Here is a 27,920-nt window from a genome sequence, read left to right on the forward strand (position 1 = left end):
TGTTTACCCCGCAAGGGATATACGCGTGACTATATGAGCTATAAGTAATTTTGAATCTATAAGTAGAGCAACATCAAAATATTTAACACAGTATAGCGGCGGGCTTATGTCCGAGTGATATTTCATATACTACCTTCGAATTCAAAGTTAAATATTAAAAACAGATAAAAGCGTACAATAACTAATTCAAGAAAGTCCATGACTATAAAAATAAACAAGTGTTTTACAAAACTATTAATGTTGTTTAACCTCACCTTAAAGCACACCTTGCACTGAAACGGCTTGACGCTGGAGTGGATGTGAGTGTGCTGCTTCAGCCCTGATGAAGTGGCGAAGGTCTTCCCGCACTCCGGGCACGCGTGGCTGCGAGCACCCACGTGCTGGGCGCGGATGTGGCGCTGGAGGTTGGAAGGATCGGTAAATACCTGCAATAATGTCAGGTTTCGGCTACCGTCATACTTTGACTCAAAATAAACTATAGGTACTTTTTTAAGTCTGAGTTTAATTTGCTATTGGACTTCAGAAAAATAACTTTATTTAAGTGATACTTGTGAATTTTGATTTAAAACAATTAGTTTGATTATAAGCAGACTTCAACTATAACTTTCAGAACTTTCCTCCAACTTCAAGATAAGAATGCATCATTCTATTGGACATTTTTAATGATAAGATATAACTAAACATCTGCCATTGAAGATGTCAAAAACTAAGAGAGAGAATTAGTCAATCATTTACCAATATTCATGATATGTAGCAGACTACATCAATTCATACGAACACTTGGGAGGAAATTTCTCTTGCTCGCAAAAACTAATTGAAATAAACAGAAAAGGTACAAAAACAAACCTTAGGGCAGTTCTCGCAGGGATATTTCCTGATGTCAGTGTGGGCTAAAGCTCGGTGTCGCAGCAGCAATGCCCGGGAACTGTACGCTCGGTTGCAGAGTTCGCAGTGAAAAGCGCCTGGGGTCTGGCCGTGAGCTTGTATCAGGTGACGGTCAAGCCTGGAAACACAAATTGAAAGTTATTATCACAATGTTTTAATCTGTGGCTGAAGGAAAAATATGGGAAATGTCAGCAAGTAAAAAAAACGCATAGTGGACACTTAAAAAATTACACTGTACAACTAGATGCTCGAAGATTTTATTGTGAACTTAAAAGACAAAGACATACATAAAATAACGAATCTTTCCTAAGGGGGTTGGTCGAGACCACATCTTTCTACTTGCCACCCTGTATACTTATTTGCCTTCATCCAGACTCAGAAACATAATAAAAAACGTGAAAAATTCAGAATCGAATAAACGTCAGTAATAATTCAATTTAGTATTATAAATACAGGAAATAAATTTAACTTTGAAAACAAATTAGTAAGATATCCATGAAAAACAAAACAGTCGTACTATAATCTCTTATCAAAAATAAGATACTTGTACATTCCTTTTGTAAACTTTAAGAAATTGTTATCATAATAAAGTACCTACCAATTTTTACAAACATTTCATTTTACTAAATATCCTGGTACTGGCTAATTGGATACATAAGTATACCTACTTAGTCCAACAACTCTTTGCTTAACATGATTTGCATAATTAATCTCAAAGTTCAGTAATGGGCGCTACCAACTTATAAAGTAAATTAAGCTTTATCACGTTATAAACGATCGAATGGGTCCAATTAAAAATGAATTACTTTTTTGATTATATGATCTTCAAAAGAACTGTAAATAAGGACAACCTACACGCATAACGAGAAAATGAGTCAAGTATTTCAATTTGATATTAATACTTATTACAGAAACCATAAGAACGATCAATAACAAGTGGAATTTTGGTCTTAATATTATGAACAGTGCTTGAGGCTAATTCAGTGGCATGTCTGTCTTATAAAATGCCCTTTGCATTATAAAATTTATTGTAATTTAAATGCATCAACGCAGAAATGATCTACATATATCAACAACTTAATCGATCAAATTAAATTTATTTGAGCGATTAAATTTTATAGGATATGTATAGTGGTCTTATATGTGATGACTTGATCATATTAAATTACTTAGAAGGAAGGAAGTTATAGCGAGACCTGAAGTTCGAGACCAAAATCATTGATAAAATTGTTTAACATATGCGGCAAAAATAAAAACTCAAAGAAAGAAGTATTTACTTCGTAATGTATTGTAAAGTTTATTCTAACATTAAATTACTCCTAAAAACGTACATGGAGAAGTTATATCTATGGTTTAAGTAGATTGTTGATAATATCAATATCATCAACAACTTCATTGGAAAGTGAGAGCACTAACGAACTAGACCAAGCGACAGTGCTCCCGGTTGAATTACTGGAAACACAAAGTCAACAACAACTACAAGTATATGTAAGGAGATCGCCAACGCAAGGTAACTTACGATCTCGTCCAATACATAATTCAAACATGTTTAGATTCAATGGCGAACGTATGTATTGAAATATATAATTGTATATTGATATTCAATATAATTTTCATGGACACAAATGAAGTAAAAAGCAATGTATAATATTAGAAGTGAATGTATAATATTGGAAAAATTGGAGGTGTCAACAAATAGACTGCATAATCCCCAGAACCAACTACGGAAAAAGACGATACTATTTGAGGGAGCACAGCTTCCAACAAGTTGCCTAATAAACTTAGAACAAGTATGAGTATAGATGTATTTAAGAAAAAACTTAGACTACAGATTGCGACCACTACCATATAATTAATTTGTGATTTGTAAATATTTTTGATGTACCCTACTCATCTCATTTTAAGTGGAATGTAATTTCTTTATGAGAATAAAATTCTTTAAACCTAACCTAATGTCATATTCACATTATACATTACTAGAGGCCGCCCGCGACTTCGTCCGCATGGAAACCCTATCAATCCCGCGAGAACTCCGGGATAAAAAGTAGCCTATACAATGTTATTCTGGGTCTTCAGCTACCTACATACCAAATTTCATCGTAATCAGTTCAGGAGCTTTTGCGTGAAAGAGTAACAAACATCTGTCCTGATATGTTAATATTATATTCATTCTATTAATATTATAAAACTTTCGCATTTATAATATTAATAGAATAAAGATCTTATGAAAATTAGCCTAATTTTTCTTCGAATAGAACGATGAAATAAATTATAATAAAAACATTTGTGCATGTCTTACATACCTATTATCATGTCTTTATCTCATATGCGGTAGACAGAGCCAAGGGTCTCGAAGAGGCTGATGGCCACGTTCAGCGTTATGGCTCAGTGATAGAATTGACATTTAACTAGATTTAATATCTTTTCTTCACTAAAATTAATTCGTCCATCATCACATTTCCGTAACTTAATTGTGTCGACAGAACGATTTAATTCCACATCTGATGGAAAACGTTTATCATTTGCAAAAATGGTCTCATTGACTCTCCTTGGCATAACTGGTCTACCACACGCAACCCATGCTGCCGGCGGCGATGTTTTAACATTACACCTGTCGTATTCCAAGTTATGGCAATAACTATTACTATCGATTTCATTGCTGCTTTGATTAGTTAAACATGTTTATCGAATGGAACATTTAGAGGAATGTTAGTAGAATCAATCGAAGTAATTGTTCCTGTCAACTTATTCAAATGACGCGTTTTCACTCTCGCGGACGGGCGGTCCGTCGTCGTATCTTTTAATTAATCTAGGAATAAAATCTACCGTCAGTATTGGTTCCGTCGCTTACAGCTGTTAGTATGTCCATTGCGTAGTCGCACTATACTAGATCCATTGATAAATTAGATTTATAACATAACATTTTTTTTTTCAAAAAGGCATCTAAACTATTTGAAGCCTTTGTAAGAACTCAATTTTCACCGGTATTAAAAATTTACATAAAAAACTAAAAATTAACTCTGTTAGTTTGTTTTTTTAACACTTGATGAAGTTTTCTTAAAAATTTTGTATTAGAGTCCCACCCCACATGACTGAACTAGTAGACAGCATTACATACAGATTATTATTTAGTATTTCAGGTGCACTACTGAATCCAAACCAATTTCCCAATTCTCATCAATTTGAATGTTGTTACCGCCTCATAGAAGTCCATGTGGAGACCAGATAAGATGATATCTGTACAAGTAGCGCACCACACGCAATTAATAGCTCTACGAAATAGGGCCCGGGGCTGCTGAGAGCAACTGCTTGCTATCAAGCCATTGGATCTTCTGTATGCTTAGTTTGGGGATCCTCGTAAATTTTTAGAACTTGAAGCTTGTTACCTTCTCTTTTTTCTTTTATATATGGAATATTAGACTAGCTGTGTCGTCTGTAATCATCTCGCTTCTACTTCTAAAAGTTTAAGTCTTTATTACCTACTTATATGTTTCTTCTGTATAAAATTAAAAGATATTTATTTATTCATTTATAATCTTAGTTATTTTGTAATTATTTATCTAGGCTTAAGAATGATGATATTAACTAAGGTTTAACTATCCGTTCAGCCTAGAAATAAAACTTTCATTATCTTCGAATCTCGTTTGTGTTTCGGTTTATCCAAAAGACATATCAAAAAGTTGTACATTGTTCGCAAGCTTTTATGAATTTCCTTTTTTCTTTGTTTTTAGTAAACAAAATTATTTATACAGAACCCACAACATTATAATGACAATGTTGCCCAATGGCCACTATTACAACCCACCAACATCTAAGTAAACGTCTTTACTAAGATCGATTGTGTACTTCTTAATTGCGTATTGCGTAATTGTTCTTATCTTGAAAGTTGGGCAGTGCAATGTTATAATTTATAGATACAATGAATAGGCTTATTGAACATTTGAGACAGGTAAAAAGTAATAATAAAAAGTATGTACATAAGTTAGATATACCGTATATTGTCCCGTATATATATATATATATATATATATATATATATAAAGATAGGTTGATTTGCCTTTAACGAAATAGTAAAAGAGATGACGATTTTTGATATGAACTCCTTAATATTTATTAATATTTATGTATATTAAAATTAATAATAATGAACTTTATGTTAGTTTTATATAGCTCTTGGAAATGACTATCAGCAAGCGATGAGAAGACAGACGTTGCGAAAATAAATTAGGGTAAGGCTTATTTATTCTTTTAAACAAACGCGTAGAATTTGGTATTTAAAACAAAAAGACAAAGTAAAGTAATAAATGCGTTACATTTAATGCAATCTTGTTCACGAATCAATAACATCTAATAAACAACTTTCGTTTGCAGTTATTAGCCACGCCCACACCAGCCACTGACATTAAATGAGCCGCTAAAATGTTACATTCTAATCAACGAAAATTATTCTAATAACAACAATATTTTTTTATCATTTCTTTTAAGTCAAAAACTCTAGTACTTTTATTTTGAGCAACATATTTACATACGAGTATAATTACGTTTTTTGTGGGGTAGTCAAAGTGGATATTCTGCAATAGGCTTAAAAATCACGTTCAGCTGTATGGCTGGGATTCATCGCCGACGCCCACAAGAAGAATCCCAAATTCAAGACGTTTACCTCTCTTGAGCAAAGCTGTTCGTTATATAAATCAGACAACAAAACACAACAATTCAGATTTTTACTTCAGTAAGCAATCGTAAACTGAAAACGAATAATGCAATAAGTACCTATAATTTTGAACCATTAATTTCAATCCCAATTTACTTAATATTCACGTAATATTTAACATTTCGCACTAAGTAACTTTCTGTATCAAAATCCGGTAAGAGCTGAATGCTCCACATACTAAATGGTAGTAAATTACCGAAAACAAGTTGTTAAAGTATAAATAACGAACATTTATATTATTTTGTGACCTTTTAGTGCAACTGAACTTGTGAAATGGTAGCTTTGTGAACTTTGACATATTAAGGTGATTGTAAGTAGATCTCTTTTGGCGGCAAAAGTTTTATGCTAACGTCAATCATTAACAAGGATATTTTTTTTAGTATCTCATTTTATATTGCATAAAATTATATTGTAGCCCCGTTTCCAACGTAGCAGGCAATTTCCTTACCAAAAGAAAGTCATCAGATGCTGAAAATTGATTTAACAAAAAATCTTTTAAATTACCTGTTGAGTTTTTTGGTAATAGAAATTTTTTTTTCTATTATACTCTCAGTTCTCGATCATGAAAAACAATTATTAATATAATTCAACAAGATGTTGTCGCTAATGCGTGTCAATACGATACCATACAATGCAACATTTTAGTGACCGCATCACTTATGATAAATACTGCTAGCGCAGGGTAAGCTTACATTTCAATAATCGAATGTAGATCCCTAAGTACAATCGCTTAAGAAATTCTATAAATTGCTCGATTTAGATTGAGGTAACGAAACTATATTCATAAGGAATATTTGTATACATATATATTGTTTTTATACAGAAGTAAAACGAAACATGCGTTCTGAAATGTTCTTTTTACTAAATAATCTTAACCATTTGTATTATAAAATCATGAAAGGGACAATACCGCTCTTTCATAATCACTATTCAATCTAAAGAAACAAACGAAAAAGACACCATTGAGACATAAGAATAAAAAAGGCAACACGACAATACTAAATACCGCATTTTAATCGGAAATATAATCAACTAAGTAACTAAGTAAAGGTACTCTTTGTCAAAGAGTACCTTAGGTTTTCAATTTTATCTCCTCGATTCATTTAGATGCAATCTTTTTCAATATTGCTTTGACTTTACAACTAGCGATCAAATCGATACGGATTCGAGGTGTGACAGACATGATCATTCCATTGACAGGCGACTTGTGACGAAAGTAAAAGCATCGATAAAAGATCTCTTTCGTAATGACAATACGCCTAAACAGGTATTGGGAGCACTCGTGACGCTATAATTTGTGATATCGATAAAATATCAATATTGATGTGTCTGTTGTTTGTTACAAGTACGCAAGTATGTACGTTTGTTTGTATATTTACATCTAAATAATTTATGCAATTCCCTTTAAGTACATATATTTTCTTTTTTAAATGAAAAATCATCTTCATACATATGTTATAATATGTATATATAAATGATAAGTTTAAAACGTGTACTTAATGAAAATTTATGCAAGTTTGAAAATTTATCAGTCCGTCGAAATATGAAATTAAAATGGGCATTGTTTTACAATATGCCTCATTATTCCGTAAGTCTCTATGGTTACACATTTCTATAATACTTACAAAATAAAATACAAAAACCTAATAATTACTGATCGATGTTCTGATGTCCCACGAATGTTGGAAACGTTTAAAACAATAGTGATGGCGCGATAAGCGAGGATATGTCAAAGTGTGCATGTCGATAATCTCGATACTGCATTATTGATGAAAGCGACGCCACTTCGATAGAATATGATGACACACCATTGCGGCCTTCTGTTGCTTGTCAATTGAAAGAAATACATACATTAATTATCAAATGATGGCCAGGAATTCCACAAACCCCTAGACCACATTCATAATAAATCTTACATGTCCAATTTCAATTCTCTTAACCTAGCGGTTTGCACTGTGCGTCGATATGTTGGTCAATCATCAACCTCCTCTTTTATTTATATTAAATAGAGTAATATTAACTTATTCTGAAAAAAGACTTGATTTTTATCATATAAATATTAGCGTAATTTTATTCAATATCCAATTATGTTGTTAGTGATAAAACCGAAATGGAAAATGATCTAACGTCTGATCACAATGTAACTCGCAGATGTCTCGTCGCGTGCCCAAGGCATGCCAGCTCGACAACAAATCGTCGTATCTAATGGGCACATCTCTAAATATATCGATGCTGCTCTGATGAGACTACCAAAGTAAGTTGATACCGAGAGCTTAACAGTCACAGACGGTACAATTATTTTTATTAGTATTGTGAGGTAAATTGTACTACATTATAAAACAATCCGGAAATCTAATGTAATGTCGGTTGCTCCGTGCATAACCAAGAAGCCAATTGGGTCGCTGTTCTATGGACCGCCAGTCCTATAATTTCAGGTAACATGCTGATAAAAATGTATCTTCTAAGATGAATAAATAATGACTTACGCGTCAATGTTTGGAAAGGGCGCGTCACAAAAGGAACACCTTGGCTCGCTATCTTCACGATCCTCCTCTTCAGCTTGCGAGAATTTGTTACTCGAACTTTGGTGTTCTGTAAACAAAAGTAATTTTTATGACTTTTCAATACAAATAATTACTTCCCTCTACAGAAAATATTACCTATTTCTTCAGTTACCATAAAATATGGAAGGACTGCAAGAAAAAATTGTTTAGTGAAATATATAATGTCCTGTACTTGTAAAATTTATTTTATTTATGTACAACAAAGGAAAGAAAAACCAAAGCAAAAAAAAGTAAAAGGGCATAATTTCTTTCATAGTGTAAACCCGCGGCAAGAAAATGGACAGAATGACTCTATGAACTCTAATTTGTTGTTGAAATAAGTATTTCAAAAGTAAGACTTAATTAAACCAACAGTATTAGATAATGTAGCCTTTAGCGCCACAGCATAACTATAGCAGATGAACAAGATCCAGCTCGGAGCGGCATGTAAATCAATAGAAAGCCTGCAATTAAACGCGAACGCTTTCCTAACAGGACGCATAAGTCTATGTCGGCGATGCTGCATATTGACACCAGTTAATTTGTTATTTATGAGACCACTGGAAAGGTTACTTTGTCTGTGGTGCCTCTACGTTGTTCTCATATCTAGATTGTTTGACCGTTCTAGTTGAGGTCGGGTTGTGATGTTATTCATGTTTAAGTTGTTATTAGTCTGTGTTTCATTACATTTTCAGTGTCGTGCTTTAATTTCATTATAGATAGATTGATTCTTTCAAACATGGTGTAAGCAATTTCAGTATCGGCCTACAAACAAATTTTACATAACTAGGATTTAAAATTTTTCTAACGGTCCTAATTTACCACCAAAAAGTTTATCATCCTTTTATTCGACTTTACTCAACTTTGACCCTTTAAATGCCTTTCAGTTGACATCATAGGAACAATTTATTCAAACATAATAAACAAGCTGTGCAATACCAGTATATCACGATACGTCGGAAGTATTGCATTGACACATGCAAAATTAATTCGAGTCACGAGAGAAGCCACGCCCCGGGCATTGTCTAGCACGTGGCATCCGACACCAAGGATTTCTGTTAGATAAAGATGCCTTGGTCTTGTTTTGTTTGGGGGAAATTATGAGGCATTGTCAAACATACAAAGTAAAGCGTAAGGTTTGTAGCTAGCTGAATTTAACTTAGGGTTTATTTAATTTTCCTAACATTGAGGAACGAAACAAAGACTGTGTTTTCAAAATTCTCATCGTATTTGAAGACAGCAGATATTAGGCCCAGAACTATATCCACTCAAGACTCCGCCTAAGAAATATACATTTGAACACCTTTAAACATCAAAACTTTCATTAGCAAGAAAAGTATAAAACAAGTCTTTTTTTATTGCTAACAAAACAACTAACAAATAAACTATGTTTAACACATTAATAATAAGCGTTTATATTAAAATAATTAAATCAATAGCAATCACAAACCACGCCCAGAATAACAAGTGGCATCCTGTAACTAGTATGTTGGCCTAGATGCTGATATCTCGGTGATGTCAGGATAATCTGCTTTACATAGCTAGAAAGTCAGTCACGACGCGACCGTGGTGAGAGGTCGATTGTCTTATCGGTTTAACTTATTGTTGCTTACACAATATGTTAAACCCTTAGTTTTAGGTCATGTGTGAGTATTGGATAAATTGTTTATGTACGAGTAATCAACTGCGTATTTAACAAACACATTCTTTACGCGTCGCAATGAAATAGGGACCTTGTCATGATTTAAAGGTAAAGTTTTGTAATATTTTTGGGATATGTAATAACGTGTATTCACATTTAAGTTATTCGGATATTATTCGCGTGATATCTTTGCAATAACAGTCCTAATCAATCTTAAACCAAATTATTTCTGGGATTCATCAAAAAGGGTACATATTCAAATAGACAGATGTCTTTTCTATGCGATGTATGTTTTTCAATGAAAAATTGGCTGTTTCTGTATAAAAACAAAGCAGAACTATGTAAAATAAAATTCTAGAATATTATTTATATCTGATTAAGTTTTGACATTCAATGAAAAAAAAATTGTTAAAAGAAGACTAAAGTAAAGTGTATAACTAAAATATAAAATTTATCATCATATACATTCTTAATATCAATATATCATTAACACAACCATAATAAAAATTGAGTAAAAATACCTTCAACACGTTTTTTTCTTCGAAATAAAAAGAAAAACAAACAGAAGACTACACTTCACAAAGAGTTCAGAGGTCACTGTATTTGCTGTCGGTTGTGTACTGAAGTGTTAGTGTTGGTTACAAATTATCAGGGGCAGGTCACCCCCACCCCACCTGTCCGCGGGGTTAATTCACTTGACACGGGGGAAAAGTCATCAAGCGTGGTAAACATTAGCGGTTTTGGGACAAACTGATTTGGTAGCATAAATGGGAAAGTTTTAGATGATCCTTATCTTTTTGCTGAGTTGCTCTCTTTATGAGAACTTGAGGTTTTTTTTACAAATAAGTAACCAATTTCCACGATACGCAAAACCTACTTGGTTTTGCGTATCGTGTAAATTGGTTACTTAAACACAAAGTAAAAATGGTTGTTTGTGTGAACATGCTTAGATCACATCTTCATCAAGCGAATAATCATTTCGAATCCTATTGTACTAATTGAAATACGATAAGAAAAATATCTATTGATTGAATGATGCACAAAAAACAATTCGCAGCCTACTTGTCATAAGGATTTGAACTTGAGTATATCTAACAGCAATTTAAATTCGCGTACCACTACGACAACGTAAAAAGGTTTGCGCATAAAATGTCGTGGATAAAATCTTATTCTAAAAACAAATGAAGCTATTACGTTTCAGCTTGTAAACTGTCAGCAGTGTGAAAAGCAGTATTAAAAGCCCATTTTGAAATAATAAAGCATCGTCGATGACACGCACGACAACAATTAGTCAATACTCAGGGGATTTTATCAATCAAAGCCTAGTGGCATCACCTCATCGATTTACCTAGTAGGTAGTTACCAAGCTATTAGTCCTTGTGGCATTTTGGTCTTGAGATAGATAACGTTTACGCAGTCTTTATATTTTTTTCTCTTCACTTCTGATATAGAGCTCTGATGATAACTATTTTTAGTTCGTGAATAGCAACCTTAATCTCTAGATTAGTTGAAAACAATGTGAGTTGTGCAAAATCGTTTTGGTTTTCAGGGTTGTAGTTGTATATCCAGAACCTAGTGTGCAGTAAATTAAACACCTCCTAGAAGCGGTTTCTTATTTCACTTTTGATCATAGCCATCTTTATTATTATAATTTGAGGTGAAGCATGTGAGTGATTTGTATAAAAAGTTAAAAGGACTTTTTCAGTTTCAAGACTTTTCTGATTTTATTAGCGACTATAGTTAAGAAGTTATAAAATTGCAACGTGTATCACAGAAGTTTACAAAAGTAATATTCTGTATTGTATGCGTGCTCATTTCCTTAGTCAGAGGCGACAAAAGAACAATCAATCAATCCTTCAAGCTAACATCTACTGATAACTCAGCCATAGAGGTCAGTCATTTCTTATAATTACAAGATAATGAGAGATCAGTAAAAAAAAACGGTTCTTTTAACTTATTCTTTGTGGTCTATCACCCAAACAACATGATCCAAATTTGGCAGGGTGTGCGAGCGTTAAGTTTTCCCACGACGCGACGGCGGTGGCCAGATGTCGCGCGCGCGCACCGTGACCGTGCCTTACCGATCCCTGACAAACGGACTAACAGACGACACCTGTTATTTCTCCATGTAGAACCGTTTGCTTTCATATAATTATGCCAGTAATTAGAATTTGTCTTAAAGATCTAATATATAATCCAACTTCATATCAAATTCAGGACGGTGTAGTGAGAGATCAGGTCAAGAGCATTTTAAAGACGAGCTTGCCTAAAAAGATGAATCTTATGGCAAATGGAAAGATGTAGTTTGTGGCTATCCCCCGAATAAGAGACGAAGTCATCCATACAATGGTTTAAGGCGTGCTCGTATTTTATCATGCTCAAAGCACTTTAGAGACAAGTCCGCCACTGGCACCTATATAGATATTTGATTCCTTCCACTGTCTCATGTTTTATTTTCTTTTTAGAGACACATTTTAGGGTTTTGGTATTAATACTATAGATATCAAGGAGAACGCTTAAACTAGTGTGCCTAAATTGTCAAAGAGTGATAGCGAAAAAATCTTCTGTAGTCGCAGAACCTTTGAACCATTGTCATTATTTTTTGCAGCTGCACGATTTTTTTTTTATCTCATCTCATCGCATTGCTCAGATAATAAACTACATGATTAAAATTAATTTACTGGAAGCTAATTCAAAGCAGATTATCAAACGATCCGTAATATCATTTCGGAGTCACGAAAACGTATCCTATTGTGGTCAAAATTATTCAATTTCGCGTGACATCAAGATAGTCATTCTAATCAGTGCGAAAATGGGATGAATAGCCCCCCCGACTAGAGAGTTAACCCTTTACCGAGGGCGGTGTTATTAAATTGAAATATTTTTATTTTATTGTCCGTAATATTTATTTGATTGTTAAATAAATAGGCGATGTGGGACGCCGAGCGATTGTAGTCGGTTTAATGGGGGACACGGCTATTGTTGTTGGTTAATTTTTTGATTAATCATCCCGTTTCTGAGGGAATAGACGGGACGCTATGACGTGTCAATTTTTGCGTTCGCTTTTGTTGTGCAATGGCGCGTGTCTTGTACAATATGTAGGTGGTTAGAGTTTGTGTTGGTTGCTTAAAGTATTAAGTTAAGAAAGTTTTACATTACATCGTTTCGTTTCAAAATATATCGGATAGCTTTTTGTGCATATTTATTTTTTATTAAATTAATGTTCATTTGTTAATTTTGAATCTTTGATGTTTCTTGAAAACTCTGGGACTTATCTAGCTATCTTATAGCTAGCTAGATAGCTTCTTAATACTTTAAATACAAATATATCTGAATTATTTTTATATATTATTTGATGAATAAAATTTTATTTACATTTACACAGTTAGAAATTATCGTTCTGATCACGTTTGCCGATAAGACTGCTTCTGCATGCGACAATAGAGCTTGCGCGCGCGTCGGACAAAGCAAAGTCATCAATTTTAATCTGTGCGACAATTGCGCGATGACAAATGTCAACGCTACTCATTCATTATGCGCACGCGTCCACGAAAAACGGCACGGCTAATAAAGGGTTAAATTTTATTATTACTGCCCATGACAGGAGACGGATTATAATTTTTTTAATAATATTTTATATTTACAAACAGTACCGTTTAAATGCTGTGCTCATGTGATTTTTTCAACCCTTACCAGTGCAAAAAAGTTACTTTATTATACGTGTAGCTATAAACATTTAGGTACTCGAAAATTCTAAAAGAAATTATGTATCAAACATATGTAAAAAATATATTTGTGTTATAATTAGTACATTTATGAGCTGTTAATTTCACTATCTTGGTTATACAAAGACAATGACAGGTTACCCGTTTAAACAAGAAGGTAATCATCTCATTATAATACATCAATACTCATAGAGAAAGCGATTCCAATCATAGTATAGGCTTGTCATCGCTATTATCATATACATTAACGCCATTAACAAATACTGCTCAGTCTCCATTTGTCATTATGCGAACAACTTCATAAAACCGGTATACCATAACTGTGTGCGAAGATATAAAAAGTTTTTTAAAAAGATCATGTCCTATATAATAATCATTGAAGTGATTCTGTCTGTGTGTGACATCTTTCAGATCAATAGAAATATGAAGAATTTGCTTAATAATAAAAATTAGTGCACTGAAAATTTTCGGTACACTAATTTTAATAGCACACGAACAAAAATTTGTATGTAATGTATTATCAAAATTGCATTTTTAAGTAATTCGAAGCTAAACGCAAACAACGAGTGCGAAAACATTATAATTAGGTCCAAACAGAAGGTGATATTTATTTAACCTTTTAAAATCGTTTTATTAGCGTACGTTATTGAAACAAACTGAGGACATGCATAGCATATCTTAAGATAGCAATGGATTAACGTCTTAATAAGATAGCGATCGTTTCAAACAATGCAATACTGGAGAAATCCTTGTAAGTGAATCCATAACTCATTATACTGATAAAGTTAGTAGCAATAAATCTTATACTTTCTAAGGTAGGTTTGGTATCTACGGGCTGATGTAGAAGTCTTCAATCTTCGCTGATGCAGTGTCATTGAATGGTCGGTTGTGCATTCCGATAGACACCTATATTCAATCATAAATTTCCTACCTTACCTTTTTGTAGTACCTTAACTTTTTGTCCGACATTTTATGAATGTTACCATCTCCTTTACCGCTCTTCTGATATTTTTTTCTAAGTACAGCTTTTTAATTTATATTTTAAAAAAAACTTTAATATAAAAAAATAAATTTTCTTTTAAGCTTGATTATTATTTATTACATGCAGCATATGCACCTATTTTGTTCTCATTAACGACGAGTCAATATTTTCTAAAATTCCATAAAATTAGATGCATTGAGGAACTCGATGCAAGAACGCTACACACAGTTCTGAGTCAAAATAAAACTCACAGCCGTTGAAAGTTGAATACTTTGATTGATTGCAAAGATGTCATTACCATCCGAAGTATCGAAAATACAAAATGAACCCTTCCAGAAGATCTGAATTATGTGAACGTGCCAATAATTTCTATCATCAATCATGTCTTGCGCAACCGGGCGTCATGACGAATGCAAGAGCGAATCGATCCTAATTATCGATATTAAGAGTCATTATGAAAGAGTCATGCGGTGGCATGTGGGCAAACGTATCCTTACGGTCATACACGCCTTAGAACCTTAATTTGGTAGAAAAATAATAGCCATAAGCCCATTTTTGAGTGCCCTTTTAGAGACTATTCGGACCCACACAGTTTGAGTTTGAATGTTGACTTTTTGTTACATACCTGATTATAATCGTTTTTATCAAGGTTGGTTCAAAAATTACACGCGCATAAAGGAAAAAAAATATTTTAACTGATCGTTATTTGCAAAAATCTTTTCTAGTACTTTAGAAAACTATAAGAATAATTTATTGACATATAATTAAGCAGTCTATCGATTCGCAAGTTAACCCCCGTAATATTATTAAACAACACATAATTACGAACAATTGGAATCGCGTAAATCATGACGCCGACGCCGCGCCGGAAGCACGCGCAGGAAGTCTGAAGACCCTTGCTTATATTCATCTAGATTACTAGATGTCGTGTCTACACTGATATGAAAAGAAAAATTATTTTTATTTTTGTTTGTATATACTCAAAAACTACTAAACAAATAACTGTTTACTTGGAGAATCACATTTTTTAGCAAAGAACTTTAAAGAGAAAGTCGTTAGTAGTATACATTTCTGATTGTATTAGTTTTGCCGATTTATATATGTGAAGACTCAGTGAACTTAAATATTTACTGCAAGAGTTTTTCTGAAAGTCAAAATAAGCAACGCACTTTCATTTTACACTATTTTATTCTTCATACAATAACTGATTATGTGCATTTGCCGACATTTAAGATTTAAGATCTATATTTTTAAATTGAAATCCGATAAAAATGCTGTAATGTGCTTCCGCCGCTTCTTCCACACCTGCGCTTTGGAAGCTGTAGTAAATATAATTATAAGTTATGTTGAAGTTAGATAATAAATCTATTTCATTAATAAAATATTGGAAAATAAGAAGCAATGAAAAAGAAGAAAGGACATAAAGACTTCACTTTACGTCATTTCTTCTTGCGTTTATGCGTCAGTTGCGATTCGGAGAAGTGAAATTAATTGAATCAACAACGATAGCTCTTGTCAATGCCTAACTTGATATATAAAAGAAATGTTAAACTACATAATTTGATGCAGGCCACTTCCATATATTTCTACAAAGAGCAACGACCACCCTTACGATAATAGAAGCATATGCGTGATTTTTCACAGACCCACGGGCGGCGCATACGTCGCGATTTATCTAAATTAAACATCGCATGCGCGTGGCACCGGTGTGACCAAACGGTTTTTTGTTTTATACAGCGTGATGTGCCGAGGCTTTCAGAAATTTAAAATAGGACTATTGCTACTTTTCGTTGAGTCTCCTCCCTTTGTCGTGGTTTTATTAAGGTAGAGAACTTATGCCTAATACACAGGCTATCGGATATGCACTGTTGTTGTTAAAACTACAACAGTTGAATTTATTGCTAAAAACAATATCAACCATTTTTAAAGAATATTGTTAACCCAAATTAATGAGCATGAAAATCATCATAATAGCAGATGAAAGGAACAACGCTTAATTAATTAATGTGTGATTATGGTGACCATGATAAGTTATTCTTAAATGTCGGAACTTTTTCAATAGGGTACCGGACAGTAATCGAAAAAAAATCTAAGTTGTGTTTTAAAATAAAGTTTGTTATACAAGAACATCACATAATAAAGATTTTTAAGAAATAACAATGATTTATAATTTTAAATCAATAAATAAAGTTGCAAAAATCCAATATTTTTTATCTGTGCAGCGTAAGAACCCAAACACCAATCACAGTGAGTGACGTCATACGTAATGAGTGATAAGTAAACACCACTGCTTTGTATGTTATTTCGAGTTATTCTACGATTTATTTGCATTTTTCTAAAAATATTTAATTGTAATTAGTTACGAATTGAAGGACTTTACTCATAACAGAAGTTGTCGCAAGTGCTTGAAGCCGCCTATCAAGCTTTTATCATGGAACAAGGTTACAAACCGACAATAGAAATCTCCCAAAAGATTGATATTTTCATGGTGGGCAGTTCCTTTGCCACTAATACCGACTTTTATTTGCTGAATTAAGCAATGTGGAAATATTTGTGTAAGTATTTCAACCTCTTTTTGTTTATCTTAACAACAGAAATGATTGAAGAAATTACAAACGAAAACATAACCTAAAACTAGTTTCATTGTTTACAAAGTTATTTTCACATATTTTTTTCTATGATTTTAAAGGTTAGATATTTATGGGTTTTGCATGTTTCTAGATCTGCGAGAAAATACTTAAATTATCCAAGCACTGATCACTTGTAATATGGCTTGTAGTTTGTTTTTCAAACATATGACGTCACGCGATCAGAATTGACGTAAAGTGCTGTTTTCGCGGCAATTTTAAATAAATTACGTTTTTCTCGTTTTTAAATACTCCAAAAGATTTATTTATTTAAAATAATATTTTTTATGGATATATAAATAAATAAAGATTATTTTTAAACACAATCTGAAAAGTTGTCCGGTACCCTATTATCGTGTATTAATAAAAAGGTTGAAAGAGATATAAGACTATTATTATTATTCCGATATCCATGGTTAAATCCTATACATAGATTTAGATATCAATTTATAATTGTTTAATGAAATAGATTTGTTTCACCGAATCAGAACTACCTGTAGGTCAGATAGTAGGGCCAAGGGTCAACACTGTCAGGGCGCATAGCGCACGAGGGCAGGTGACTCCAATTAACTGGCGAGCCACCGACGCGTGAAGCCCGTGATTCAACTGATGTCAAACGGGACTCATGAGGGTTTCATGGGGGAATCTAGATAGCGGAGTACATTATAATTTAATCATATACCATGGAATACTCCTTCTCGTTCCCATGGATGTCGTAAAAGGCGACTAAGGGATAGGCTTATAAACTTGGGATTCTTCTTATAGGCGATAGGCTAGCAACCTGTCACTATTTGAATCTCAATTATATCATCAAGCCAAAAAGCTAAACATGGACTATCAGTCTTTTCAAGACTGTTGGCTCTGTCTACCCCGCAAGGGATATAGACGTGGCTATATGTATGTATGTATGTATATACCATGGAATAGGTAACTTCAGATAAGTGGTCTAGTAAATAAGCAACACCAAGCAGTTAAATAATAATACCTGAGTTATTATTCCTTAATCACAATGATGTTCATCTTTCCAATTTTTCCATATAGTGATGTTCGGAATTGGAAGGTGTTATGGAAGTGAAATAGTGGGTGTTAATACGCATGTCAAAGTCTTAACTTCGCACTTTTTCTATGATTTTTGTTAACCTCAAAGTTAGAGAGAGGGAATATTTATGAAAACTCCTTGACATCATTTGTGAAAATGCCCACAGATAGAAAACAAAATTAGACTTACCTTTTCAACTTTCATGAATCGTCTATTGTAACAATCTAAATAAAATACACTTTAGGTAAGTAACTGATAATAAACACTTACCATTTGGCAGTACATCTTGCAGTGGCAGAGGAGTCCTAGGTCCAAGTAGCAGCTCCTGACCAGACGGGATCTCCCGGATTACCTTGTACCAAACCTGGAAATATAGTGCAGAACATTTCAAACAAGACAATGTGTTCTTGATTTTTTTAAAGTTTTAATAGCGGACGTAATTTCATTTGGATATTTGTAACGGCATTAACGAAAAAATGCTTTTGATAAAGCTTAACTTTTACTTTATTTTTTAAGACGAAAATATACCTATATATATCTATGTATAATTTAATATTGTGAAGTTGACGTTGTTGAAGAAAATGCTGCAGTGCAGTTTGTTACCGCTTCTTCTGCACTGACGCCTTGGAAGCGGCAGTAAACTTAGTTTTTAAGTAATTTATTTGACGTCAACCAAGTTGTTAAACCATACGACAATTATTAAGCGATATAATAGTATCCTATAATAATGAATAAAAATTTTGAATTTTGAATTTGAATTCGAATACTTTACAAAGTATTTTATTATACGTAAGTTGTATTTAATTCCCACAAATGAAGGAATACACGGTAAGTGTTAAAGAAATGTTCTTAACCAAGTATTTTTAGTTTTAGTTAGAAATAAGAAAATTAAAATTCTTGGAAGAGAAAGCAGTTTAACTTTTAAGTTTTTGGCAAGCTGTAACATACTTGCTATTAAACATGCGAAAAACATAACACTTATTTTCAAGTCAGTCAAAAATATTCATAATGTAGGGTAGTCAAAAACAGATTTGAATCAGAGGGGGCGCGAGTGGATCTAATCGCGCATCTGTCCTGACCGGAAACGGGTCGCAGTTGTTTCCAACACCGATTTTCAGCTACCGGAAGCAACGTACTGTTCCACATTCAAATTTCATTGGGGTCGCACAATGGTGAGTTGTAATGGGGTCGTAATGACTCGTTGTCATTGTCGAGATATTTGGATGTTAATTGGTAAAGTTTTGGATTCGGGATGAAACGGAACGACTTTGAGATATTTATTGCGGACAAGCAAAACGTTTTGAATGATAGAATATTTGATGAGTTAAACAAGATTTTAAGTGGATTCTGAGAAGATTTTGTTAGGTTTATGTAAATTTACATACATACATATGATCACGTCTATATCCCTTGCGGGGTAGACAGAGCCAACAGTCTTGAAAAGACTGAATGGCCACGTTCAGCTATTTGGCTTAACGATAGAATTGAGATTCAACTAGTGATAGGTTGCTAGTCCATCGCCTAAAAAAGAATCCCAAGTTTGTAAGCCTATGCCTTAGTCGCCACGCCACGCCACGCGGCACTTACGGCACACATGTAAATTTACATTATAAAAAACTGATTTTAAAATAAATTTTACAGTAATATCTCAATTTGTGACTAGTTTCTTGTAGTTTGTCGAACAATTGTTTAGGAATACGTACTAATATGGATTTCTTAATAACATCACAATTTAAAAAATATCTTTACAGTGCGCTGTTTGTGAGAGAGCGAACGCAGCAGCGCACTCCTCCCATGGTTCGACTCGTATTTCCGGAAGGTTGGTAAAACCATAGAAGTTAGTAGGAGTGCCCGAAAAGGCTGAAAAGCCACGCTGGCTTAAATATATTTTTTTTGCTAGTAAATAATATTAATAAAAAAGTACCTAATCTAAAAAATCATAAAATTAATCATACCTCTCCAGCATGCAATAGGTGTTGCAAATTAACGTCCTGGGTGTAGTTTGTGGAGCGGATGAATTTCAACCAGTTGGCCTTCTCAGTTGTACCGTCCAGCCAGCCCCGAATGCCATTCTTTCCCACCACCTGTAAAAAAATCTTTTTGAGCACTAATTTTACTACAAATGCTCCCATTCTTATTTTATTTATTAATTTCATTTAGAAATAATTTTTCAAATCAAGAAGAGATACGTTAATAGTTGATTGCAAAAGTAAATAATTAGTTCTTATCGATATTCATTTTCATGCGGATTCTTTATAATTCCGCATAGTTCTTGTAGGCACCTACTCATGCGAAGTCGGGACGAGCGGGATAGCCTATAGTCCAATTAGCTCATAAGCAACTGACATACATTAAGTTAAAATTAATTTGATTTTGTTTAATAGAAGTAAAATACGATTTTTATAAAAAGCGACATCTACACTATCTTAATGGAACTACTGCCAAAAGAAAAAAGCTTGACGACTTTCCTTGGTGCTTGCTTTTATGTGCAAAGGTTCTCGTAGAATATATGTAGCTTTGAAAATTATTCTTATCTCGACATTATTCAAAACATTTATAAAAAAGCAATCTTCAACTTTAGCTCTTCAAAACATAGATATTTGTTTACATTTATAAGAATCACACTATTAAGAATTAAAGTATTTGTAAACATTGATACATTATTAAAAGGCAAGCAAATCAATTTTAATTTTAAATGCGACTTAACTTTCAAATTTTTAATCGAAATAAATATTATTTTACAAAATATAAAAGTAACAAAATAACATAGGTAATAGCGCCACCTAGCCGCACCTATCGACATCATTTAATTTAAACGTGTGGCGTCCATGATAGATGGCGCTATTAGTCCCTGTCGAGATGGCCTGGTCCTTCGCGGCAATTTGTCAACACCCCAGGACCCCACACAATGCATGATGATTCAATTTTTATAGGTGTCAAGTTTTTATCATATTTTATAAAGAAGCGATTGTTTGATCAATAGTTATTGTTTAAATGTTTTATTTTTCTAATATTTTAAGATTGTTGTGAGTGTCGAGAATTATTTTCTCTTGAGTGAACTTCATTTAAAAATGATACAAGGGCTATGTTATTATTATATGTTCCTCTTAGGTACTAAGTAAGAATCGCAAGTGTGTATTTCTTAACCAATAAACCTAATAAGTAGCTATTTATTCATGTTCTATATCTTTAAAGCGTATGCTTTAAAGATGTTGAACATGACGAACACATGACGAACACGACGTTGTTGTATAACAACGACCAAACAATAATTCATCAAATACATCATCCCAAAACATTTGATGAGATTTCGCAAAACAAATCATCGACAATCAAATATTCGATTGCGCAATACAATCCACCGAAAACGCACTGTAAATCACACAAATTATGAAAATTATCCGTCTCATCAGTCGCAACAGGCCGCGCGCCATATTTCATGGGGTAACAAGTGTCCGGCAATTCGCATCCTTGACTGGGCTTCATCGATGAGTGATGGGCTACATGTGCTGCCGGCACCCGCCAACTCATCGTCTAATAGTTCAGGGCTGACACGAAATTTGAAAGTGCAAAGAACTAAAAGAAACCATAATGATTTACAAGCTTTTTACCAGAGCAAAGCCAACGTAAAAGTTTTCAGAAATAAAAGTTTTTGATAAAGACAAATATTTTGCTAATATTTCGTAGTAAAAATAAGTAATCGTTTTATAATCGGAAAAAAACTACTTTATTATTTAAATCGCTAAAAGGTATGTTCTGGATAAAGATGTACCTAAAAGTGAAATAATGCTTCAAACAAACTGGACTTGTCTTGTTTTGAATTATACCTATTATTTTCCTAGAGTATCAGCGCCAGCCCTAGTTTAAGACGAGGGTTCCCTAAGATAATTATCTTTTTTACAGCACCCGAGTTTTAATACCGTGATAAATGCCGCGGAAGGCTTGCCGTTGACGCGTAACCAAGGGTTGCCAACTCCACTTTTGATTAATACCTTACTTGTTCCGTCATTTTGTGCAACAGATGCTTTTTATTTTCTTTTTTTTATCTACTTTTAATTTTACGCCATATTACACTGCCTGTAAGATGCATTGTGATCTTATTTAATGGGCAATTTGTTTGTTTATTGCTTTTCTGTTTTTCTTATCGTATTGTCCTTGTGCGATTATATTGGTACGAGATTTTAGTGATCATAATGATTGTGTTGTTATTGCCATGTAATTGGATTTCGTCTTATTCTGCGTCTTATCATACGGCCCATTGGTACTAAGTACAATCTTTATGTCCCACCTCTGATTAGATTTTTAGTAGGTAGACCTGATGAAACAATGATTGGAATATTGAATTAGTCTTAACATTTCAAGATATTCAATTAAATTTAAATAGGTAGGTATATTTTATGGATTTAAAAAGAGGCAAAACATTTAATTTTCCATCTTCTTTGATGTAAGTGTTATCAATAGTTTTAAAATAAGGCCATATTTTCTCTAAAATGGCTTATGCGAAAATAACCTTCGTAATTACTTGGTACAATAAAAAAATAAATACTCGTATAGTACGTGACATTCATACTTAGAAACAAGGCGACTTATAAATAACACCGTAAAGAGGGTGATCGGCACATGAAGTATCATAACATCCGATCAATAGAGCCACCCACAGTATTTACCGAGCAATAGATCAAGTTAAAAACCCTAATTTCCACTTAAGTAAACACGAAACCCTCTATCAGGCAAGCACACATCTTCGTATAACTCGGCCAATTACAGTATTATGGCTCAATCGATTCATGTAGACTGAATTGAGTGTCTACCTTAAATTGCGGGTTGCAACCCTCGGTAAGTGATGCATCCTCACTGCCCTATGTTTTTTCCATTCGAATATTAAGTGTTTGTTCGCTAATTTATTATGGGGTATGTTTGTTTAGTAATGTGAACCCCTAAGAAACTGTTATTTTTGTATTTGTATTTTTCTCATGATTCGATGCAGTACATGTCTTTCAGTTACAAATTGATCATACTTTTTAAGCTTAAATTCTTTGGCTATAGCCAAAAGAAAACTTTTTGTAACTGAAATGGTGATTAGTTATTGTCATACTCTTAATCCTAGTTGCGTCCTCACCTCCCTGGATGTGAGTCCGGGGTGTACATGTGACCGCACTCTTAGATTGGGAACCTATTTAAGGTTTTACATGAACTGATTCCTAACTGACTTAACTCATACTTATTGTATCATGGTTACATATAGTTGCCTGAATATGCAGTTGCGAAAAATCTAACAAAAGAAAACCTTTGTTTGAGCTTCGTAACATATCCATCCGTTGATAAAAATAACCTCCGAGTCAATTTATTATAAGTATTTACAGTTAAGTACTATGAAAAATACTTCAGACGTTCTTCACAATTCAAGTTCAAGGATAAATTAGTAGATACAATATGATGACACACTACGGCTTAGACACGTCGTAGACTATACAGTCTCCACTTGAAAGTGACGTTTAAACGATAAGAGAGTTACATTTTAAACAAAATATATAATAAAAAACTAAGGTTCATTATTGCTGAATTTACTTTTATTTTTATAACAGCGTTTATAAATCTGTATTTAATGCCGATCAACTTAATGTTTTTAACTTGCTAAAATTCTTCATTAGTTTCTAAAAACGAAACTTCATAAACTATTCTGCTTATATTGCATGCCATTCATTCTCATAATAATTCAATAGAGGTCAGACATAGACATTCCATATAGGAGCCTAATATATTCAAACCAGGATTTAAATCAGAGGATCATTAGAATGACGAGTGAATAAATTTTTCCAACTCGAAATTTGAAGTTAGAACTACACCTAACGAACGAACTAAATCGCATATTACTCGTACATAGAGTAGGTATATAAGACATAGAGGATCCAATTTGGCGCAGGCGTGGTAAATAAGCGCGCACACAAATTGTTATCTTGTGAAACGAGTCGTGTGATGCGAGCAACGACGCGTGATCACCGCAAGCGGAGCTCTTCAGCGGTAGGGGTGGGGTGTGGTCGATGAAATGTGGTAGTGCTACGATAAAATAGTTGAAGCTATTATTAAAAATATCTATGAAGCACATAACAAAATATGAGAGAAATAAAGAAAAAAAAATTATCGTTAAGTGAACATTGACTTAATCGGCTTTTCACAAATTTAGGATACAAAAAAATTTCAAAGGAAATCGCAAACAAAATAACCCATGAAAATAATATTTACTTATTTATAATTTTTAATTGTAATTCAAGTAATTCTTAAAGTTTCTATTATTGTACATACATACATACATGTAGTCACATCTATATCCCTTGCGGGACAAACAGAGCCAACGGTTTATAAGCCTACCACTTAATTTGAATTGAGCTTTGTGTAAAATGGCAAAAACATTTCTAAACTTATCACCTTCCATAAAACTTCGACTGCAGGTTCTTGGCAGGCAACATAACCACGCAAGCACATCACTAGAATTTATGAAATGTAATTTTCTGACGGGAACGACTCCTGAACATTTGTAGCTTTCCCGAGTGTACCGGGAATTGCGATCTCTTGTCGGGAGCAAAGCGTGAGATCTATGTAGCAGCAGGTCGCTTAAATTGCAGTTTTTATAACTGCTATGTTCGCTCTATTTCCTCTGTGATTTTAGAATTATTAGTATCCATCATTTTTCAAGAAACGTTTCGGTTGTACCCTCACTAGGCAGGAGGCTTAGAATTGCCAAGATAGTATGGCTATCTTGGTGGTCATACGTGAATCCCCAAATTAAGAATAATGAAGACTGATCAACGATATAAGATAAAAAAAAATAACATGAACGTTACTTTTAACAAGATTAATAATGCCACAGCAAGGTCCTTACAACCCCATTAAATTACACTACCAAATGGCTTAACGAAATGTTTCCGGTCAGTAAAATTTCCGTATGTCCAGGGAAAAATGTTAAAGACCCCTCTTTCTTGTTTTTTTCGCATCTTGATCACATTTCAGCTACGTTTCCTCTCCTGTCCTGTTTATCGTCGGGGAAAGCATGGCTTCCGGTGAGGAAAGCCGACCACACTTTTATTTACTGGTTTTTGTACGCCGTTATTTTGTCTTGTTACCGATTAGATGGAAGATAGTATAGCTGTGAATATCGCTTATTTCTGACACATTTCCTCCGGTGTTTTTTTAACATGCTTTATGATATTCAAAAGATTTCGCAGACAATTACGCAATATAATTCAGTTAACAGTAGGTATGCTTTGATTGATACACTTCTTCGTGTTCTCAAATTTCTGACCAATATTCTACATTCAGGTTAACCATACGACAAATTCATAGAGGTAACTTAATAAAAATATATCCAACTCACTCTGTTTTCTACCGAAGAAATGATTGTCGGTGTCTGCTCAACATCCTATGAACTTCTCAACACAAATCCCTCGCAACTAAACAATTAGTCACGGATTTGAAATCATTAACGCATTCGCATATCGTCCGTTTGTCACACGCCCTCATAAATAACCTGTGGATCTGCATCCGACGGCATTGTCACAGGATCCCGAACAAATTATTGAGAAATTACGAACTCGTTCTTCGGTCACGTTTCGAACATTAAACTGGAGACAAAACCTAATTCCTGACACGACAAAATATCCACGAAATGCTATCATTGCGCAAAAAAGTCCTTATAACAAAATTGGGCTTGCGGCCGAAATTGTGAATTCCCAACTCTATTTTCTCAATACTACGTGTAATATGTATGTTTTAGCGCTAGTGTTGTGCCAGTGGGTGTTGTGAATACGATAGTCTATTGATGTAGCATCGCTCCCCATTGATGGACACAAAAGGCCCTATCGATTGTGCAGTGATCGAACAATCGCTGCTCCCAATTGTGGATCCTTGTTTTGTTATATCAACACCGATACAAAGGTAGCCTGATGGATATATTAGACCAGTGTGTATATGGCTTAGCAATGCTGTTTGCAATTTGTTAGTCAACAAAAAAATAATGCTTCTGTAATTATTAAAAGTTATACAATGTTTTGATAGACGAATGTTCTCTTATCATGTGAGTATCGTTTATTTATATTTTAAGTTAGTGAAGTATTTTTTTTACATTGTATATATACCTAGTATAATACATTACCGTAATTTCTATCATATTCTCTTAGTAATACACCTCTTTACTAACTCTTTACTTTGTCCTTAACTTAAAATTATTGAATAAACTATTGCTTATATAAGCAATAAAAATAAAAATTGTTCGCTATCTATCCTACCATTTACGTATAACATGTCGCTTGCATCTCGAATGACAAGTGAATTTTAGACCAATATCTCATGGATAATATAAATGATTTTTATTACTCAAAATCTATAAATAAACTCATCAAATCATACATCTTTTATAAAAAAAAAATTCCCGCCACCCGAAACCAACTGGCACACCTATCCTTTGGGAACTAAACTATCAGATCTACACCAGTCACATCTGTACGTGTTAAAACGGATTAACCAGAAGATTACACGAAAAAACCGTACACAGTCAAAGACACCGACTCGTCACGGTGACAATTGCCGGGATCCGGAATCGGGACTGGCTGTTTTGTTGTTTTTTTTTTATTATTTATTTGCTGCCGTTTTTATGTTTCGAATTTGGAGCATTGGTTGCAATTAAATCTTCATTATCATGCGTATTTTAAACTACAATATGAAAATCGCATTACTTAAGTATATCTAATAACTTTACTATAAATATCCTTTATCTAAGTAAGTTAGTAGTGGTAGCCGTTTTATTTATAATTAAAGCAATGATAATTTATAAAACTAGAAGATAAGTTCAAGCTACCATGCTTGTCGGATAGCGAAGAAGTTGTTGTGCCAGGCGTTTCCCTTCCATGCAGATTGTAAAAGTCAGTCGAGGAATTGCTAGCTGCAATTTTTAAAGTCATATCTCATTTATACATTGACGAGGTAAAATCAGAAATAGCAGCTACGTACGCAAACCAAGTTGGCATCAAACGCATCAACACCGCCTCTGCCGAGCTTCAAACAAACAACGAACCTAACCCAATAACCGGCCAATATCACATTGCTTTCTGCGTATTCCATATTTTGTCTACATCGCTGGCGATGGCATGCAAACTGTCCAGTCGAGAAAGAGCCGGATTCCAATACATATCGAAGGAAACTCAGGACTCGATGTAAAATGGTGGAGTGTAACATTGTGGCGCGAACGTGCCGTGGCTTCAACTCCACAAGCTATTATTGTTCTGACCAGCACATATGAAATATTGCCCCACAGTGTACCGCACTGTTTTTGCGAATGCGAATTTTGTTGGGAAAAATATTAGCGCAAATAAGAAGCCGCAAGACGATTCGTGAGCGAACTTTGCGATGAGGTATTGCTGCAGTTATGTTTCCGGGACGTGCTCGGGAACACAATTTTCTCATGTGAAAAATCAAACAAAAGTTATTACTTAAATAAAAATCGTATGTTGCCATCAGACACACGGTTCTAATTATATCATCATTGGTGCTTTTCATAACAAATCATTTATAGGTCCAGCGATTTTAATGGTAATAACAATGTATTCTCTCGTCCGCATTCTATCGTCTAATTGTAAGTTTGGATTATTGTAGAGATGACGTTTTTGAAGAAAATGCTGAATGTGCAGTTTGTTACTGCTTCTTCTGCACTGACGCTTTGGAAGCAGCACTAAAGTTTATTCAAAGTAATTACCTAAGTGAAACCCAAATATAT

The 27,920-nt window shown here is 33.8% G+C and overlaps 1 protein-coding gene across 3 annotated transcripts in view; it reads right to left on the bottom strand.

Moving 5' to 3' along the window:
* The window catches only part of LOC106134299 (histone-lysine N-methyltransferase PRDM16), a 66,460-nt gene that overhangs the window by 3,030 nt on the left and 35,510 nt on the right, over positions 1-27,920 (bottom strand). For 2 of the 3 annotated variants that reach the window (XM_060948786.1, XM_013334306.2), the window contains exons 3-7: positions 20,110-20,238; positions 18,425-18,518; positions 8,083-8,188; positions 847-1,003; positions 255-425 (exon numbers count right to left, since the gene is read on the bottom strand). In XM_060948786.1, coding sequence (XP_060804769.1) covers positions 255-425; positions 847-1,003; positions 8,083-8,188; positions 18,425-18,518; positions 20,110-20,238 — 657 coding nt within the window. The remainder of the gene's footprint in view (positions 1-254; positions 426-846; positions 1,004-8,082; positions 8,189-18,424; positions 18,519-20,109; positions 20,239-27,920) is intronic. The other variant, XM_013334307.2, reaches the window with a different exon arrangement.

Source organism: Amyelois transitella, chromosome 17 (assembly GCF_032362555.1).
Source record: "Amyelois transitella isolate CPQ chromosome 17, ilAmyTran1.1, whole genome shotgun sequence".
Taxonomy (NCBI): domain Eukaryota; kingdom Metazoa; phylum Arthropoda; class Insecta; order Lepidoptera; family Pyralidae; genus Amyelois; species Amyelois transitella.